General features: G+C 37.0%; 2 protein-coding genes across 2 annotated transcripts; one reads left to right on the top strand and one right to left on the bottom strand.

Moving 5' to 3' along the window:
- Positions 1-63: 63 nt before the first annotated feature.
- LOC131690641 (protein THEM6) lies at positions 64-10,269 on the top strand. The gene is made up of 3 exons (XM_058976561.1): positions 64-765; positions 9,391-9,605; positions 9,678-10,269. The coding sequence occupies exons 1-3, from the start codon at positions 612-614 to the stop codon at positions 10,014-10,016; spliced, it is 708 nt and encodes a 235-aa protein (XP_058832544.1). The 5' UTR covers positions 64-611; the 3' UTR covers positions 10,017-10,269.
- Positions 10,270-10,338: 69 nt separating this feature from the next.
- On the bottom strand, positions 10,339-11,145 carry LOC131690642 (uncharacterized). The gene is made up of 3 exons (XM_058976562.1): positions 10,889-11,145; positions 10,535-10,816; positions 10,339-10,477 (listed from the first exon to the last, which is right to left on the bottom strand). Exons 1-3 carry the CDS (start codon positions 11,105-11,107, stop codon positions 10,361-10,363), a joined length of 618 nt encoding a protein of 205 aa, XP_058832545.1. The 5' UTR covers positions 11,108-11,145; the 3' UTR covers positions 10,339-10,360.
- Positions 11,146-19,478: the final 8,333 nt, after the last annotated feature.

The following is a 19,478-nucleotide window of genomic DNA, read 5'->3' as shown; positions in this document are numbered from 1 at the left end:
GTGCAACACTTGTCAAAAGATATTTAGCGCATGCGAAATGGGTATCAAAACAAATCCTAAATATTCTGTTCTGCAGTGGGCAAACCGTGACAGTGACAGTTGTTTCGAAGATTTGCATTATTGATAAATTTGCAGTACTCTTACGAAGCAGGATCAGTTAATTTTATTCAACAAATGTTTAGTGAAAGAATCTAACAATGTGACAGGTGTTGAACTTCCGCAATTTTACCGTACGGCCATCACCTAATCGCAGTAGGCCAATGTTCTCGGAAGCCAAACAAAACCAAGGACGAAACTAGAGTGATTATGCGGAAAATCAGCCCTTTCCAATCAGCTGATGTGTGATACTGCGGGCTGGACCCTGGCCAACGACTGCAGCAAATAAAAATGATCAAATCTTAGTGAAGTGATGTGGCAGGCTACATTTTAGGCAATAGTTTCCCTTCCGATCCTGAATCGATCGTACTAGCGTACAACGGCGGTGGTGAAAGCTTCTATCGCCTAATCGAACAGGTCAAGTGGCGAATAGGTGCGGAAAAATCGATTTCTCATGCTAATTTTTTGCCCCGCCTGAAGAAAGTAAGCAGCAGCAGCAGCAGCCTACTGCCGTGATGTTGTGCACCGTGCTGGGAATTGTGCTGGGAGTGATTGTGGCCCTCTATGTGCTGTTTGAGCTGCACTATTTCCTGAGGATGTGCCTTTGTGTGATTGCGGCCCGGTATGTCAAGAAGCGGTTACATATTCTGGATACGGCTACCGTTGGGGGTGAGTGTACAAGTTGCAGTTAACGTCTGTTCTGATAAACGTTTCTGATTCAATTATAAATAGATGTGACCGTGACGCGAACGGTGAACTTTTCATGATCATGTGTATAGGGGAATGGCAGGGTCAGGGTGAATATGTTTATGTGTAAGGTTGGTAGCAAGATAATGAAGAAACTTGGTAATTGCTGGAAAGCTTTTAATGTCCTTTGATTTTTTTAAATGTGACGTAAGTAAAATTTAAAAAATTAATCTAAGATTACAAAATACATTTTCTTTTGAATTCTCATTGCCTAGGCCCTTGGGGATTGATAATCAATGACATATACTTTGTTCTCTGTTTTACCAAGTCAGCCCCTGGCCTCTATCATTATTGTTGCACCTCTGAATGTATCTCGCAACAGTAACAACTGTCCTAATATATAAAATAATCGAATAAATTTTGCTGGCAATGCAAGACACCTTTAATAATATAAATTGGTTTTTACTTTATTCTGCTTTCGCTCTTGATATTTTTAACAGTCCTTTTGTTCCGCTGTATGAAAGTGGACTCAACAACAAACTCAAAGAACTTTTGACGAAACTCAAAAACCTAAACGCTACTGGTGGTTTAAAAACCTGTGCAAAGTTCTGTAATACTAGTGATGAGATCATAAACCTCCATCGATACCACCAGAAAATTTTATTGGTTTTCTATATACTCCGTGCAATGAGCTAGAAGTCTCTATTATTATCTTTTCGATACCTTTCAATGCCCTCGGTATGGATTACTATTTTAAGCTTTATTCAGGTTATTTCACTGTCCATTTGCACTCCAATAACGTTCCTTTTAAATTTATTAATTCGAAAATTGGAATTCTGAAAATCCAAGTTCATGTTGATATCCCTTGGTTTAATCTTCTCAGTCCTTACCAGCCTGGTTTGAGATCTGGTCCACTTCGACGCTACTTAAAGTACACCATACATTAGTTTATCTACAAAAAGGTGTTGCTTCCAGGAAACCACTGGTGAAGTAATTTTTGAGAAAAATTGGAACGGGTCTTCAAACCAAAATTTTGTATGGAGAACTAGGGTGGTTCTATAGTAGGGAAGAGTCTTACATAAAATACTTATTACGTATTACGTAGAAAAAGGAATCTATGCAATTTTTTAGCTCAGGAATCAGGAATCAGAATATATTGACTCAAATGGCACGTTTCCCGTATGTAGTCGTGGATTTGTGTCTTGCCGTGTTTTTTCATCATTTACTGAGTGGAAAAAAGAAGGAGGGGGAGGGAGGAAGTAGAATTGGAAGGGTGGGAAAAATAATAGCACTAAAACAATCAGCAGGTAAGTTAACCTCGCCTGGGCGTAAGTCTAAAGCTCTATACCGCATTGGATAAGAAACTTTAGTATGTCTCTGAGTTTAAGTTGTCCAAACATGGTTTCGTATATATAAGGACGGCCAAAAACTCGAAATCGCAATTGCGCTACCACTGGACAGTTGCATATCAGATAATATACGGTTCCGTAGTCGAATTCACAAAGATCACACGAAAAAGGCTCAGCGCACTGAATAGTTGCCATGTGATAATTGAGTTTGCAGTGGCCAATTAGTTTGTGAACGCCAAAAGACGGGGTTGGGCAGCAGAGGGTTAGAAATACTTCTAGCTAGAAACCAAGACGATTTCGAGAACTGAGTTAGCTTTAGCCTCCAGCAAAAGCAACATATTAATCTTTAGGTGTAAATCCTAAGTGTTGTAAATGTTGCTTCCCACAGCAACAATTGTAGTATGATTCATATTTGGGTCTATCAAAATGTTAAGAAAGTTCAGTAGTTCATATTTACCAGGACGTTATGATTTTTTGTCCGATACAAATCAATCTAAAAAAGGAAACCGGGGAGTATATAAGCCCCCTCGCCCTCTTCTTTCATTTTCTGACTACGTCTGTGTTATTCAGCAATTCATTCTGAATATTTCATTCAAAAATACCAAGTCTCTGCAATTAATATATTCTCATTTATTTAAGTTTTAAATGTCGATGTCGGTGGTGCACTGGCAGTGTTAGAAAAAATAATAAATTTCTGCATTTGAATTGAACCATAAGTTTTAAAATGGTTATAACTATTTTTTGAAAACTCGTAGCTAGTTACCCTCTTTGACAAAGTTGGTAACCAAGGTTTGAGCTATAGTTTTATAAACCTGGGTTGTCATATTTAGTAAAATAGCGATCTTTATTAACGTAAATGCAAAATAATTGATTTCCCCATACAATCTTTGAACGCAATGCGCAAACCCGGGTAGCAATCAACCGCTACCAAATTTTGCACAGGCATTTGGGACCACAAAAGGGACTCAAAAAGTGCTAGTTTAAATCATTTTGGAGTTTCCCCATACAACCGCGAGCCACTCTAACGAACATTCTTCTTTCGCAGCTCATGTCAAATAGGCACTTTGTGAAACAAGGTGATCTGTTTTATCAACTTTTTGGTGCAGATGGAAAACCACCCTTTTGTACGTCAAATAAAAATATTTTCATCATTCTTTTTAGTGTGGCTTTCGCTTAGTGGCAGGGTTGCCACATTCATTCATTTTGCAAAAGCCTTCTAGTTTGTACATTATTAATTTTAAGAATATTTGCTTATATTATGATTTACTGTTAAAGGTACAGAATTAACAAGCACAAACTTGATATGTGTTAATAAAAGGAATTTTCTTCATCAATTCTTTTTCCATTATTGTATTATTCCTAATAAGGACGCTAATAACTGTCTTGTGATACAGGACGAGAATCCTATGAAACGATTTGAGCCTTGCCTGCACGACTAAACGCAGTGCTTAAACCAGCAATTCGGCATCTCGCTTTTGTTCCGCCATCGTCGCTGGGAACTGCGAGCAAAATGCTTCCAGCACTCATAAACGCTCCCCTTCCGTGGTTCGTATCATATGAAAGATATAACAGATATCCTACCAGCAGCAGTAGCGATAACCCACCTCGTTCTATCAGCAGAGAAGGTATGGCGATGAAATGTGTAAGTCGTTTATGAGTGTCGAGATGAGGTCTGTGTTAGGGAAAGTGTGGGGCAATTTTTTTGAAAATTGTATATGTTTTCCCTATTTTTTTGCGGATTTTTTTATTTTTCAATAGTGTGCTAATAAAATACACAGATAAATTTGATAACATTTTTATGCTCTCAATTTTCTGAATCGATTGGTGTTCGAATCATGAAAAACCATCAACAATTAACAAAACGAAAGTGAAAACTTTGTCTGTTTTCTTATATTTTTCCAATGGATATACAATAATACGGATTTTTCAATAGTGTACGGTTGAAATACCAATTCAAAGTTGCAATCAATTTTTAAGTTGGACTTCTCTGAATCGATTGCTATATAAATGACGCAAATCCATCAACAAGCAAATCCATCAACAATTAACAGCGCTACAGTCGTTTAAAATTATGCCACATTTTCGTGACGCGGATCGAATTTAGATTTTCGTTTTACACCTAATCCCAGCCCCATATAGTGGAGTAAAGCATTTTCAATGCTAAAATAGTTTTCAATGCCAATACATGAGCAATAAACGGTTGCCGAATTTGTGGCAGCTGTTCAGTTCATATTGACAACTGCTAAAGCAGCATCCAGTACCCCAAAACCAATGTAAGCAACATCGGTGAAGAAGATAATAACAATGACCCCCAAATGTTTTGAAAATAAATTTCAAAAACATTATTATCAGCGACTTTAGCTTGTAGCTCGTTTGGTTTGAGATTAAGTTAGAAGATTGTTGTTTCCAACAACCAAACTCAATGGTCACGAAATTCAGTGTGTTTTATGCTTCTGTCCCAGCCGGTGTGAAGCAAACGACAAATAAAGTTAGTTTTATATTGTGTTCCTTGTCTGAAAAACAAAGGAAACTTCTACTATACTATGTCCTAGTAATCTGTCGAGATGAGTGAGTCGCAGAAGCAAGAAGTGGTGCACCGGCCCAATACTGTGATTAGTGGCGATTCGCATGAGACCGAGTATTTGTGATGAGGACCATTTTCTGAAGGTGAAAATGGAGGCTATACTTACGATAGCCACTTTTATTGAGTTCTACCACCTCAGGTATTATGCGCTCATAGCGTTCTACAAATTGGATCATTAATTTCGAATGATTTAAGGCCATTAAATTTTAATGGTTGTGTGTGACAATGCTGTAATTAAGATCTTCATATAAATGGACGGTGAGAGAATCAATGTTCGGTTACAATATCAGATACCGCTTACTTGCAGATACATATCACATATGGGAGAAATGCAGTACAAAACATAATGCGATAGTACAATTGCACATAGTATTCTTTGCACATATCAAAGGCAAACTAGTACGTTCCAGTTCTGTGAAAAAACGTCACATTACGATTTATTTACCGCTGAACACAAACAATTACCAAATATGTGGCACATGTTCAGGTAATATTGACAGCGGCAAAAGCTGCGTCGATATCTCAAAATCTACAGCCAGCAAATCATTGAGGAAATTCACAATCATAAATACAACAATCAAGCATGTATGCGAACATAATAGCAGCAGCCACGATTATGACACGGAAGTGTTCAATAGCGAGATAGATATGAACGACACCCTATACGCGGTTGGTGAAGAAAACATATTTCCCTGCGTCGTAAACAGGTATCTACGTGCAATGGTCAAGAGCTTGCGTGAGATCTGTTGGACAACCAGTAAAACTCATTTTATTACTTTTATAGTTGGAAATAGATATAACTAGATAACAGAACCACTGTTTCGATTGGCTAAAGCAGTGAACCGAGTTTACTTATGAATTATTTAAAAAATAGTAGAAGAAGTTTAATGGACGACTGAGTACTAAAACTCACCAAAAGTGAACGCATCATCGCAAGTGATTGTCCCGTTTAACAAAACTCAGATTTAATACTCGATATTGGCAACTCTATTTTAAATTTAAATGACAGGTTTTTGAAATGTACTCAATTTGAATTACTGTATTAGGTCTGTGCACTCTGTACTCTTAGTATAAATCACAGTCACAGTCAAGCGTACTAGGCAAAAAAATATTTCAATTTACTGAGAACGATATAGCTGAGGCGACAGTTTTTACTTTCGCGTCATTTTAACGCTTCATCATTTTCATTGGCACTTAATTTCACTTTCATGCAAGGAATTCGTTCCGTTCATGCGAGTTCGCAGCACTGTTGCGACTAAAATGTTGTGACTGGTTGAATCTAATAGTACACTAATTTCGATTTTATGTCTTCAGTATATAGCAGTCTCACGATCAGTTTTTATTCGTTTTGGACTACAATGAGAGATAATCAGAAATCACGGAGGAGGAAAAAAGAATCAGCTAATCTAAGAAGTCTCAAGAGCGACTCTTCTATTTTTTCTATATGCACTCAGAACGAGTGCTTTCGGGATTTCGCTCTGGTACTCTCAATTCGGGTATGAAAAAACGGCATTTTCGAAAACACATTACGTCTTCGTTATCCGCACAACATTCAACGGCAGGAGGAACAACGTTGATTGAAATTGTTTCCTAAATTTTGGTAAAACAAACCTGTAATCAAAAAGCATTACAGCTGTCTTCAAGAAGTCATGCATCTTCTTTAATCTTGATGATGATTGTAAAAAAACTTGTGCTACTTAAAAACGAACCAATTACTGAGCAGATTGTTTGAATTGACTGAGAAAGTCTAACTGCAAGCATCTTCGCATCACAAAAACTGCCGCTGACAAAAAGTTTGGCAAAAGATTCACAGAAATTGGATAAATTACAATAATTTAAAAACATAGAAATCTGAAAGAAAGTCTCTTCGCCACAGGAGAAGCAAGTGCGATGTGTTTTCTTTGATTTGTCGGAAGTAAGTGTGATGCTAAAATTATTTAGCTCACCAATATTTATAGTTTCGAGTAATTCTAGTGGAAACTGACATCCAGATCCAACGCCTCGGTCATTCAACTTTCCAACTGACTGAAATTTCATGCAGAATCGAAATATAATTCCTTCACCAACCAAAGCATTCATTTGTCATTATGTGGACAGTTCAAGCATTAGTGAGCTGCGTAATCTATGTCTAGTGCATTTTCGCTCAATAATCCCTCTCAGAGCTAGCATAGAAACAAAATTCAGTTTGCTTCTGAAACCGAACATATGCGAACCCGAATGCGCTATGTCGGGATAATGAATGACGTGGGAAACGAACCAAACATTTCATTCATCCGGACGGGCAGGAATTGAATTTCGGTTCTCTTTCAAGTTCACGCAGGGATGTCAATTTTTTAAGCTCTGGTTACATTTAACAAAATTTACGTAAATTGCAAGATAACAGTAATCAGGGGATTTCCTTTCGATTAGTGAACAGTCCTATAGTAGATAAAATTCCGGCTAGTTTAGTAAATTAATTCATTGAAACATCTCTTTTGTATTATCCAAAAAGCCATGAATTCCGAAATGAAACCTGTAAGCTTCGTGTGCTCAAATATAGTATTTGCTTAATCTAGGTAAATACAGCTATAGTTATTATTTATGCTTTGTAGAGAAATCAGTATATTTTTTGTACACCCTTTACATGTCAACAAACAAAATTACTGGTCTGTCTTTTGTCATAGTTTCAAGGGTCTAGGAGGAATTGCCTAGAAAAATGTCTGTTTAATGATATAAAAAGTATCAATTTCATAAAAGAATAGGATCTGTGAAAAATCTGAATACTTTGAATAATTACTTGTCTGAAAACAGTCTTTAATGTATCATCATTTAAATTGAAAATTATTATAAATTTGAGTTGAATAGGAGTTGAACTGCGCATCTGCAAATCGCCTGCTTAATCAGAAGATTTGGAGCGAATTTTGACATTCTCTTGTATTTGTATTTGTAATTAAATAATTGAGTCTTAATGAACTATACTAAAAAGAAATGACCTAAAGTGGCATGCCCGGAACTAATGACGAAGTCGAAGATGTCGTTATAATCGTTGAAGCGACGGGTCATTTCTAATATCGGTTGTTGGCAGCGTAGTTAGTGTTGTACATTTTAGAGTGCTGCAGTTTTCAAGATCAAAGGACACGGGTTGGTGCTTAGAGGTTAATTTGTGACAGAAGATCGGGAACATGATATTCAGCCATAAGAGGCTTAGACACGAATGTAGTTTACGACGCGGGTCTACGATCGTCTAAAGTGTGTAGTCCTAATAATCGACAACGATCTTCGTATGTTTTTTCCTTTTTTATTTCAACTGTGTTGGTCACATTTTCAACTGAATTCCGATTATGCTTGATGATATGATGCAACCGCTAATTAACCGCTAGATGCTATACAGAAACGTTTCCAATAACATTTCTCGGTCAATTTTAAACGTAGAGACATGACGACTTTACTGAAATTTTCGAAAAAATACACTCAACAATATAGATTCGCGCAAGAAATATATATTTTATGGAAAATGGCCATACACAACAAGTATGTGAGCGGTAGTCACCTTCAGGAACGACTGTTTAAGCCGAAACGTCAACGTAATGCAATCCAACTAAAACAGTATTATATCGAGTTCAGTGATATCCCAGTCAAAAAGGGCAAGTTGCTGGCTAGCGGGGGGCTATTTGCCAACTCGGATGCGCAAATTGCCCTACAATTTGCCAGCAATTTGCTGGCAATTAGGGGGCTATTTTAAATGCAACATTTGGGCGATTTGCCGCCGTCATTTTTTTGCCGCTCTACACGCCCTTAAATCGCCCCCAAATCGCCCAGGGAACACGCTAGTTAATCGCCCTTAATTGCCTGATATGAAAATTAAAAATAATAATTATTTTCGGATTCAATATCTACTCACATAAATTTATCAGTACACTAGGTAATCACCACCAAACTATAGGAAGAATCGATGGTGAAATTCGTATTGCACACAAAACTTACCACAATCAGACTTTTATTTAGACTTTAGGTCAAAGATCTTGTTCCACTATGCTTGCACACGATTCCACAATTTTCAACATTTGTTGGCTAAATTAAGTGCACTAGACAAACAAAATACAAGCGAGAACACGCCAATTGTTTAAAAAACTTAATCCAAACATGAACCGCCATGTTTGAAAAACGCAAAAAACAACCAAGTCCATTTCAGCCGCCAGAAAATTTGTCTAAGTATTGAAATTGCCTTTAAATCGCATTCGCAAATTGCATTTGTTCCTAGGGGCAATTAGCACAGGCGAGTCGAGTCAAACGTCAAACTTTTTAAATCGGCTGACCATGCTCGTCCGCATTTTTTTTTGACAGGGATGTGAGCCACAACATTTCTCGATAGACTACTTTTTTTAAAACCTCGGAAAGCGAACGAGAAAACTTGAATTTCCATAAGACACAATGTGAGGTTACCCCCTTTGGACTCCAGCCATTCAATTGCTTGTAACTTATGGCATTTTTGTTTTTGACATAGCACTACACCAGTGCTCATTCAAACTTGGGTGTAATCAACCTACTTCTCTTTTGCGCTACACCTTAAAACAAAAACCCTATAAGTTCCCACTAGAAATTTCCCCCCGTTCCCACTCCATACTATATATGGGGTTGAAATTTTTCGACTATCATTTAAAAATAAGATGTACTGATAAACCTCATTTATTTCAGGACTTTGCCTCACAAACGACATCGACACTCTGCTGTACCATATGAACAACGCCCGCTACCTGCGGGAAGTGGATTTCGCCCGGGTTGACTTCTACGAGCGGACACGACTATACCGGACCATTGTCAGCAAGGGTGGTTCGGTTGTGCAGGGTGCGACAACCATTCGCTACAGAAGATTCATACGTCCATTTGCCCGCTTCAGTATCCGTTCGAGGGTGAGACAGCTCCAACGTGTTAATTAAGTTGTTCCTTTCGTCTAACTATTCCCTTCAATTTTTTTTTTGCAGATTGTTTACTGGGACGATCAATCGATTTTTATGGAACATCGGTTCATCAGCGCTTCGGATGGGTTCATTCACTGCATAGCCCTGTGTCGCCAGCGAGTCCTTCAGTGCTCTGTGGAGGAAGTAATGGCGACATTGCTGAAACCGAGTGCGACTGCCAACAGCTCGACGACATGCATTGAAAAGGGGGAGAATGGCGCCGACGGGGGACTGGTGAGCAACGGCAACGGCAATGGTGGCGAGTTCAGCTGTAGCAAGTTGAAACCGGAAATGTCCCGCGAGGTGGCAAAGTGGATGGAATGGAATGAGATATCCAGTGCGAGCTTACGGAATGAATGCTGAAAAGGGCAATTACCTTCTTAATAGATTTGAATTTTATACCGATACTTACTGGTAGTAGTATACTATAAGGTCACTGTTGATAGTTTCTAAAACTAATATGGAATTTGATGATCGATTAAATTTAAAACTGAACATTCTGTGCTTCAGTTACAGAAGAATTTGTATTTTGTGGCATCCTGCTTTCTATTTACAGCGTCGAAAATAGGAAACAACCAATATAGACAAATAAAATAATTCTATGACTTATTGTTGAGTTGCCTGGGTTCAAATAAATTTATCCGAAGTTCAAAATTATTCTATGTAGAATCCCACCACCATTATTATTAAACTTCAAACCGTGCAGATCAGTTTGTCTTCGTAGGTTTATTCGGGAAAATCGTGAAGAATGGACACTGGCTTAGATGTGTCTTGATGGCATTACACTCGCTGTCACTGCTTTTGAAGATTTTTGCCGGACAGTTCTAAAAAAATCAATTCAAATCAATCCTTTTACAGAATCTCAGCTTTTAACAACTTACCCTGTAAACAGCCGCATGGACACACTCCACGATAAACCCGGCTGCCGGGGAGCATATCTTTTCACTACCAAATCGCTTCTGAAGTTCTTTCATATCCTTGTCGAAATCCGACTTCCGAGCATCAGCTTGGGCAAGGCAATCCTTAACGGAATCCTCGACAACGCTGACCCAAAGCGAATTTTCGTCCAGTTTATCGGTGAACGTGTTCATTGCCTTCTCATCATTGATGCTCTTCTTCCGGTTGAAAATTCCCGTGCGGTTCATCATGCACTCCGATATGCACTTTAAAAAAAAGATGAGATACATTCTGTAACTAAATTGTTTCGTTAGTTAGACAATACAATCGGTGCTTACATCCGGCTTGATGTCGGTCTGACTATCCTTGGGTGGAGGGTACAACTGCATACACTGCTTTACGACCGCTTCGTCCAGTAGTTTTGGTGTTTTGCAGCAGTAGAAAGGGTCCACGTTGAAAGTTTTGCCCAAACAGTTGGGTGGAACTTTATCATCGGCAGCGGAGGTGAGTTGCAGAACGGTGATTAGGAGAAAAACTGAGGCAGCAGTTAGTTGCATTTTATTTTGGAGGTTCTGTTCAGCGTACACTCGTAGAAGTGATGTCTTTTTTGAGTTTGGCTTTGTAGTAACAATACGAATTCTATATATAGTGAAGTGACAATAATTTAAAAGTCATTAGAACAAACTGAAAATTGCAAAATGATAGCAGTCAATGAATTTGAAATTTTAATCAGACACAACATTAACATGATACCTAAACTAATCGACACAGTATTGTATTATGTTTATAGTATATTTTTTCGATTACGGAATGTATTGTGAGTTTCTCTTGCGTGGGGTGACCATAGTAGACGAGTAAAAACCCAAAACAGTCGCGAATGGATAACCAGGTCATGTTATCGGATAGGTCGTGTTTTTTTCAGAAAAAGCATGTTACATCACCTTACCCTAGTAACAATTGAGGTTTCATGGCACTCTTGGAGCCCCTCTTAAAACTTAGAATGCACTTGGAGTGTGCTGTAAAACCTAAATTGTTACTTGGGTAGACTTGAAGTGAAACCTAAAATCTTTATCAGATTCCCTAAAATCTTTTGCTATTTCTGCAATGTGCTATGTGCTATGCGTTCTTCGAACATGCAGTTTTTTATGCGAATTCATGTTTCGATATATGTCTATACCATCATTTTAGCTAGCTATTTGAATGCGACGGAGCTTTTACTCTGGGCCTGTACAAAAAGGTTTGTATACTTGGATGACAGTACACTGCAACCTCCTTTTACGAACCAAATCGGGGGTTCGTAAATTAAATTAGTTCGTAATAAAAAGTGTACGAAAATGGATCTGGAACGTGATGTTCCGGGTACCACGATTTATCCAACTGTTCTAAATATTGTTTTCCCGATGTTTTGATTGTTTATCCTCTTTGTGGTGCTTTTCATTTTTTTTCTGCTGTCTATCATCATATATACTAGTGAAGAATGTTTGATTCAGCATCTTGTTTGTGTTCCATATTAGCGGTCCTTACACGTTAAGTTGTTTTGTCAATACTGGAGCGTATTGACAGGGTTATTGAACGTGTAATGGAATGGAGGAAGTCCCGAGCAGAGTCTGATAGCAAATTGAGAACTAAACTTAATGTTGTGATGTAGTACAGAATGATTGCTCAGGTTATCATTTTGGTCGTTTTAACGGTTGAAAGATCAAAATCGAAAGCAGAAAAATTGCACTATGACATCAAACAGAAAACTATTCATGCTATCAGTGAAAGCAATTTGAAAACTCATTGAGATGGTGAAATATTTCATTGATAACAAAATAAGTAATCAATTTGATGTTTGCAAAATTCCCAAGTGGGAAAAATTTTGGACAAGACCAATTTCTTTGTGCTGTTACCGTTTCGAATCGTACACCCTATGAAGCCCTTATAGGAGAAGCGAAAATCAAAAAAGCAGTCATACTAGCGTTCATTCTGATTTTCATGTATATACGTGTTAGGTTGGGCATGGGTTTATTAGTTAATTATTATTGATATTATCTATAATATTATATTGTTGTTAATTGTAAAATCGATTATAGTCTAATAGGTTAAAAATTGTCAGAGAACTAGAAATAATTAAAATTAGGGATAAAATAAACTAAAATTAAAAACTCCGTAGTAATATGTATAACGAGCAGTTCAAATAATTGTACTAAAACAGACATTATACACACCACAAATGCACTGCACGAAAATTGCTGCACTATGCACCTGAAAACATTCTAGAGAACATCCGTGGGGAGAAGCTGGGTAAATTATTAAAGCCAAGGTCTTATCATCTAGACAACCAACGTGAACGATCGCTAAAAAATCGATATTAGCAAGTTTGATTTTAAAAGTGAAAAATAAATAGCCGGTAGTTCAAGCCGAAGTATATTGGACGTGCTTCAACCATAGCAGTCAGGTAAATGAAGATAAAAATTTAGCTGCAACAAGCGAGAAATATTGTGACCTAACCCCAAGCTTCTCCAAAACCACGCTAGGACCCATTAAATTTCCGACTGATTCCGGACTACGGAAAACAAAGCGTCGGGCTTTGACCGACTAATTAAACATAACCGTACCCGTGGGCGCTCCAGCTTTCGAGGTCGCACGCATTCAAGTTCGGTGCTGCGACGGGCTAGAGCCCTTTCCAAGCTACGCCTTTGGAGTAAACCCGCGGCAACACAATATCTCCCAGAAGGACCAAGAATCGATCCCTACTCGCTGATTGGATCACCGTATAACCGCACTCGCGGCCCTTTTTCCCGCTTTCGGAGTCGTATGCAGTCAAGGGCGGGAGACCCTCCGAAGTTATCACCGCAAAAGCAGTCACCTACAGCATCAACGAGCAGTACAGCGCACATTCAGCCAATACCCACCAGTAGCAGCAGCAGCAGGTCGGCCGACCACGTGCAGACGAGTGCATCCCGATACACACACCCCACACACACACGCACACACTAATTGTGAGTAATACATAATATTAAAGTGAGAAATAGCCTTTCAATCACTACTATCCGAACTCTTGATCCCCGGAGCCGACCCTGAAAGTCTTCGTGCTTTCACGATCGAGCGAGCCAGAGAAGAGACCGTGAGAGTCCACCCCAGACGTTCCCCGTGGCTTGACCAGGGACTAGGGGCTTTTCCAAGACTGGCCATATGCCAGCCAGTAACAGTGCATGAGGGCACATGCCTTACATAAAGTATGGTTTTTTTTGTTTTAGTGTTTCGGATTCTCCTCGTCAGTAACTAGCACCATCTAGTTGGTGCTAGTTACTGACGAGGAGAATCCGAAACATTAAAACAAAAAAATTGATGTTTGTCAAAGAAATAGAAACAAACATTTTTTTTTCTAAAAATGTAAGCACATCAAAATGAGATCAAAATATGATGTCATATCTGAAAAAGGTTAAACTGATATCAAAATAAGATTTCAATTTGATGCTTGATATCTAAATATGTTGTCTATTTGCTGTAATTTTGATGTTGGATTTTGCTCGGGTATTGACGATATGTGTTTTTTATGTTTCTTGGAGGCTGTTCAATGATAGTACAGTAAGATTACGTTTTTGGCACGTTCCGATTTTTGCATGCTCCCTTTCCGGTACACTCAGATTTTGGCAACAAATGGGTTCCATTTTTAGCAACATTATTGTTGTACAAAATAGGCCTTTAAAAATGTGCAATAGATATTTTTTTGTATCAATTGATATCACATTTTACTTTATTTCCAAACATGGGAGTCATATTAACCCTCAAAGGCGCAAATAATTTTGTTTTTCAAATTTTGTGAAAATTGTCTCATAGCTTCAATACATTACTGTGAAAATTTTGAGATGTTTTGCGTTATATTATTTTAAAACACCGTTATGCATTTAAGGGTTAATTATATTTTATGCTATACGTGTTATATTTATTGATTACAATATGCATAGAAATGTATTATTTATGTATAATATAACTGGTAATAGTGTAACTAGTGTCTGACGGAATCAATTTTATAGTAAGACCCAGAGTCTGTGCACTTTAGGAGTCAAATACAGAGGAATGCGCTACACTGGATAATAAGACTATTTCTGGAGAAAATTTTCAAAAGAACCTTTTGTTTGGACAGTGATTTGATTTTTAAACAAATATGAATTTCTTCAAACCTAAATATCTTCAGGCATTACAATTCGATTTTCAATCTATCGAACACGGCCACTAAAAACATGACGATAGTAACGCACCTGGTAGAGATATCCCAATTAGCTTCGAAAACGTTAGAGATTTTTACACATGTTGAATGCTAAAGATGGACGTCTGTTCTCTGTGGTATGTGCTTCTTTTTCAATAATAAGCTACTACTCAATGTTTACTCTCCGAAGCACAATAGAATTCCCCTAGAATCTTTACAAAAATCAAGTTGATTGCAAAAGATAGCCGAAGACTGTCCAAATTGATAGTATTAATAAGTTCTTCAGTTTTACGTAGTTCTGTGTCGTAAGTGCCCCAGTTATCGCAATGAACACCATTCTCAGCAGATAGCTAAGCTTTTACAGGATTGTTATCACTTTTTCCCTCTGACACCACACAAGAACATTATTAAACATACAATTTTTTATATAAACTCAAAGATGTATTTTGATTTGAGACTCCAAGTTTTCCTAACAGCTTTTCTGTGCAGCCTGCAGGCTTTTCACATTTTTTTTGAGTCTGAACTTAATGAGAACAGTTTAGTTTAATTTCTAATATAATTCACACAGTACTCAAATCATAAAATTGCGGCCTGGATTAAAATTCGCATCTTCGTAAAATTAACCATGTAACATTTTTTTAAATTTGAATCTTAAGAAAGTATCTTTATACCGTGAGATTTAACCAAGTTTCTGTGAAAGTATTATATAACATGGGGTCCACTATTAATATTTGATTCAAACTCAACAGATCTTGTCCGATTCAGAAATTCCAATCGATTTGAAAATACTGTGATTTTTAACAATTTGAAGCTGATCGAAATGTTGTTGGCCAGTTATTATGATTGGAAAAATATATGGCTATGAAAGTTGCACACGTTTTCCATCCCCGGTTTCTGAATGATCCCTATAAACAAATTCATTCACGCCGATTACTCGAAACCCTTTCAAGCTTAACTTTTTTTTATTTATTTGTATCAAGAAACACTAAAACCTCTGATTATCAAGATTGATGCTTCTATCACAGTGCTACGGGCTGCCCAATTGTTCAATAGCCCATAGCACAGGAAAGATAGACAAAGATAGTCTAAATTTATGTGTTTTTATCAGTTTTCAATAATAATGCAATATATCGAAAATATCTACAAATTTCATTTTCACTGCTAACTGAAAATGTCCCTGGCAGCACTGCTCCAGCGGAATCCTTTGAGACTAATATGAATAACTGCAGTGCTATAGATTATACAACTGTAAGTGCTTAAATGAATGGATATAGTCCTAGTTACTAGCCTTATCTATTTTTGTGAACGAATCTAGCCTGAAACAAACACCAATAGTTACTCCGCCAGAACAGTGATCCTTGTTACTAAATTTCATGCAATCCACGTTCCAATTATTAGTTCCAAGAAACTTAATAAACTCAAAAGCATTTCAGTGAAACTGCTAGCAAAGAAAGAATCGCCCTGTTTGTTTGCATGGAGCGTGGAGGGCGAAACTTCAGCAATTCGAGAGATCGTGCTCACCGCAAGCCATGAAAAATAGACTACGTTTTGAAGCGATGGTCACTATTTAATAAAAAATCACGGTTAAATAAAAAATAAACTAAGCTCGACCCTCATTAACATAAGACAAAGATTAAGCCCGTACGATATTAAGCCTGTTCCAATGACCCTGCCACTTCTAGTTTTCCGATCTGTTTACTTCACATCCTTGCTCTCACTTGAGTACTATGGCTCTAAGTTTCATAACTTTCCCTACCCAGTAATCTAATGCTAATTGAATGTCGTTAAAATGTAAAAAAAAATAAAAAATAAAACTATTAAAAAAATTCAAATAGTTTATAATTTCCACAAACTTATTAGGAAAAAATATGTTCATATTTGGCTGATAAAATCGGCGTTTCAATGTATTATAATAGATATTCAGCATTCGAAGAAGTTTCTTGTGAACGAGTGTAGAACGACTTTGTTTCTACTTACTTGAAGTCAGCGGCGTAGCCAGAAATTCGGTTTGGTGAAAATCGATCATACTGTCCAAACGGCATAATTTCGAAACCGTAATTTTTGAAGTTTTAAAATTATGCAGAATTAATTTTTCAGAAAATAGTAACAGAGTTCGTATCTTTAGCGAATTTGTTGATACTTTATTGTAGTCATGAATATTAACCTGAGAAAATACACCATACTTCTTGGACGATATACCGTCAAAATTATTTTATCAAATGATGCGCTGTTTAACGTTTGTAAAACTCATCGATGATACTAACCCTCCGAAATTAGCGGTTTCAAAATGATGCTATCTTGACCTTAAATTACTGTTTTTAAACATATGACCTATACATATAATTGGTCATACAACAAAAATCAAATGCTCATCAAAATCGATCAGAACCTGCTAGAGTCGAATGGAAATCGTCATTTTTCATAAATTTCTCTCTACATTCGGAAAGTGTTATCCTCGTTATTAACCATATTACGTCTTCGTCTCAATTCGACGCATTCCCAAAATAAAAACCTGTTTTAATCCACCTAGTGGTGCAATTGTGCTTGTCTCATTTGTCCAGACTACGATTCCATGGCTGGTTATGTTCAATACAATGGTGGAAATGAATATTACATGTTCAGTACGATTTGCACATACATACAATGGCTCGACAGCCACGATCTTGAGATACTATGTGATACTGAAACATCGCTTGAAACCAGCGGCGGATCATGGAGAAAGATCCGGGAGGTCCAGGTCCTGCCGAAAATTTTCAACTTGTTAAGAAATTTTAAACTAGTTTTAATTTTAAAGTAGCAACCCCTCACTGCATACTCCCTCCGGGCCGGTATGATTGACGATTTTTAGAGTGATTGCATAACCTTTCTATATGAGAAAGACAAAAATGTACCAAAGTCCAAAGAAGTCAATTTTTGTCAAACATCTCAATGTTTCATTTTAAAGTCATTTGGCATCAAAAATACAAATTTGATTTTGAAAATTTTTCATTTCAGTTTATATGGGAATTTTCTGTGTGATTGCACTCTTCAACTCGTAACTCCGGAACCGGAAGTCCAATCAATAAAAAAATCAATAGCAGCCGATGGGAAGGTTGTACCTTTCATTTGAGACTAACTTTGTGCAAATCGATCCAGCCATCTCTTGCATGGTGTTAAACCCCAAAACCTTCTCTTTTCTACGCCGTTGCTCGGAGTTATTTATGTCGCTTTTCATTTTCCGATATGTTTCAGATCGATCCGATGGTTATAAGTTAGAAAAATTGCAGTCAGAAGGTTCGTACAAATGAACATTTTTGCACTGATAAGTTATCAAGTTCCTTCCAGACAACTTGGAAGTGTTCGGTGATTATTTCTAGCGGTTGTGAATAGAAAAATGAAATACAAAATTCGTTTTATCGAAATAATGTTTGGCTTATTTCAATGGATTATTACTATATTGAACAATAAATAGGCGACAAAGAGTAATCCACAAACAACAAGCCATAACTTATAAAGTATTCAAAATAGATATTTGAAGTCTTCAGTAAAGTTATTCGCAAAAGTAAGAGCTACAAATTTGCTGAAGGCATCATTTCGATATAATCACTTCCAAGAAAATTTGTGAAAATATCTCACTCATAGGGGGATTAATCAGCTAAAGCACAATACCAAAAGAAAGGGCATACTATTGACCTAAAATAAGCCGTTTTGGTGTTAATAATAGATTACATGTTTTTGGTCATATTTCTGGCAATGAGAAATGATAAAAATCTTTCGTCCGCATTTAATGTTAAATATCTCTTTTGATAATTGTCTGATTTCAACAATCTACAGCTTGTTCGAAAGGTATTCGTATAAGCTGCCTAAAAATATATAAATTGTTAATCTTTGTTTTCAATTTCGGCAAATAATTTAAAAAAAACCGCGAAATACGGCATTTTTGCACATTCAAAACATTCATATCTTGGAAACTAAACATCAGAATCAAAAACAAATTAAAGGCGTTCTTACTGTTTGATAGGTCTTTCATTTAAAATTGGTTTGGCTAAGATCGGTTCAGCCATTGCTGAGAAACACGAATTTGTCCGTTACATACACACACAGACACACACAGACATTGTCCCAAATCGTCGAGCTGAGTCGATTGGTATATAAGAATCGGCCCTCCGGGCCTCGGAAGAAATCTTGAAAGTTTGAGCGAATTCTATACATTTCTTTTATAAGAAATGTAAAAATTGGGATTGAGATCTAATGAAACTCAAAAATTCCACATTTTAAAAAATACTGAATCACTTTCACAATTTTCATCCAATTCAAACTAATAAGTACTTATTTTTATTCATTATTCGCTGACTTTAAGCTTTCCTAAAAGTATATTTTCAGGATTGCTGTGCTTGCCTAAAATATTCACTGAATCATTTTTATTTAAAAAATGAGAAAAAATTAGGAAAGAATCAACCAAAGCGTCAGAATCATTAATTGCAATAAAACAAAGTATACGGATGATCGAAAGTACATTCATAATTAAATCAAAAAGTGAACAAAGTCGCCCCGATTTACGGAATATCGTTAGCAATTTAATAGTATAATCAGCGTGCACATACATAATGTTCTACCAATTTTTCACTGTTCTACCCTTTATTGTAACGAATTTGAGTCGACTCAAAAACTCTGCTAAAATGTCGTAGTAGGCGAATCATTGCGTAGATTGTTCATCATGTGTGTAGTACACCAACCAGATTGTTTGTCAAACA

The sequence above is a fragment of the Topomyia yanbarensis genome, chromosome 3 (assembly GCF_030247195.1).
Source record: "Topomyia yanbarensis strain Yona2022 chromosome 3, ASM3024719v1, whole genome shotgun sequence".
In the NCBI taxonomy this organism is placed as follows: domain Eukaryota; kingdom Metazoa; phylum Arthropoda; class Insecta; order Diptera; family Culicidae; genus Topomyia; species Topomyia yanbarensis.
This window is presented reverse-complemented; position numbering and strand designations above follow the sequence as displayed.

Bases quoted from the DNA above. Each gene is read 5' to 3' on its own strand.
- LOC131690641 (XM_058976561.1), top strand. From the start codon at position 612: ATGTTGTGCACCGTGCTGGGAATTGTGCTGGGAGTGATTGTGGCCCTC. The intron at 766-9,390 runs GTGAGTGTACAA...CATTTATTTCAG, and splicing joins GGATACGGCTACCGTTGGGG to GACTTTGCCTCACAAACGAC. The intron at 9,606-9,677 runs GTGAGACAGCTC...TTTTTTTTGCAG, and splicing joins GCTTCAGTATCCGTTCGAGG to ATTGTTTACTGGGACGATCA.
- LOC131690642 (XM_058976562.1), bottom strand. From the start codon at position 11,107: ATGCAACTAACTGCTGCCTCAGTTTTTCTCCTAATCACCGTTCTGCAA. The intron at 10,817-10,888 runs GTAAGCACCGAT...TTTTTTTTAAAG, and splicing joins AGACCGACATCAAGCCGGAT to TGCATATCGGAGTGCATGAT. The intron at 10,478-10,534 runs GTAAGTTGTTAA...TGATTTTTTTAG, and splicing joins TCCATGCGGCTGTTTACAGG to AACTGTCCGGCAAAAATCTT.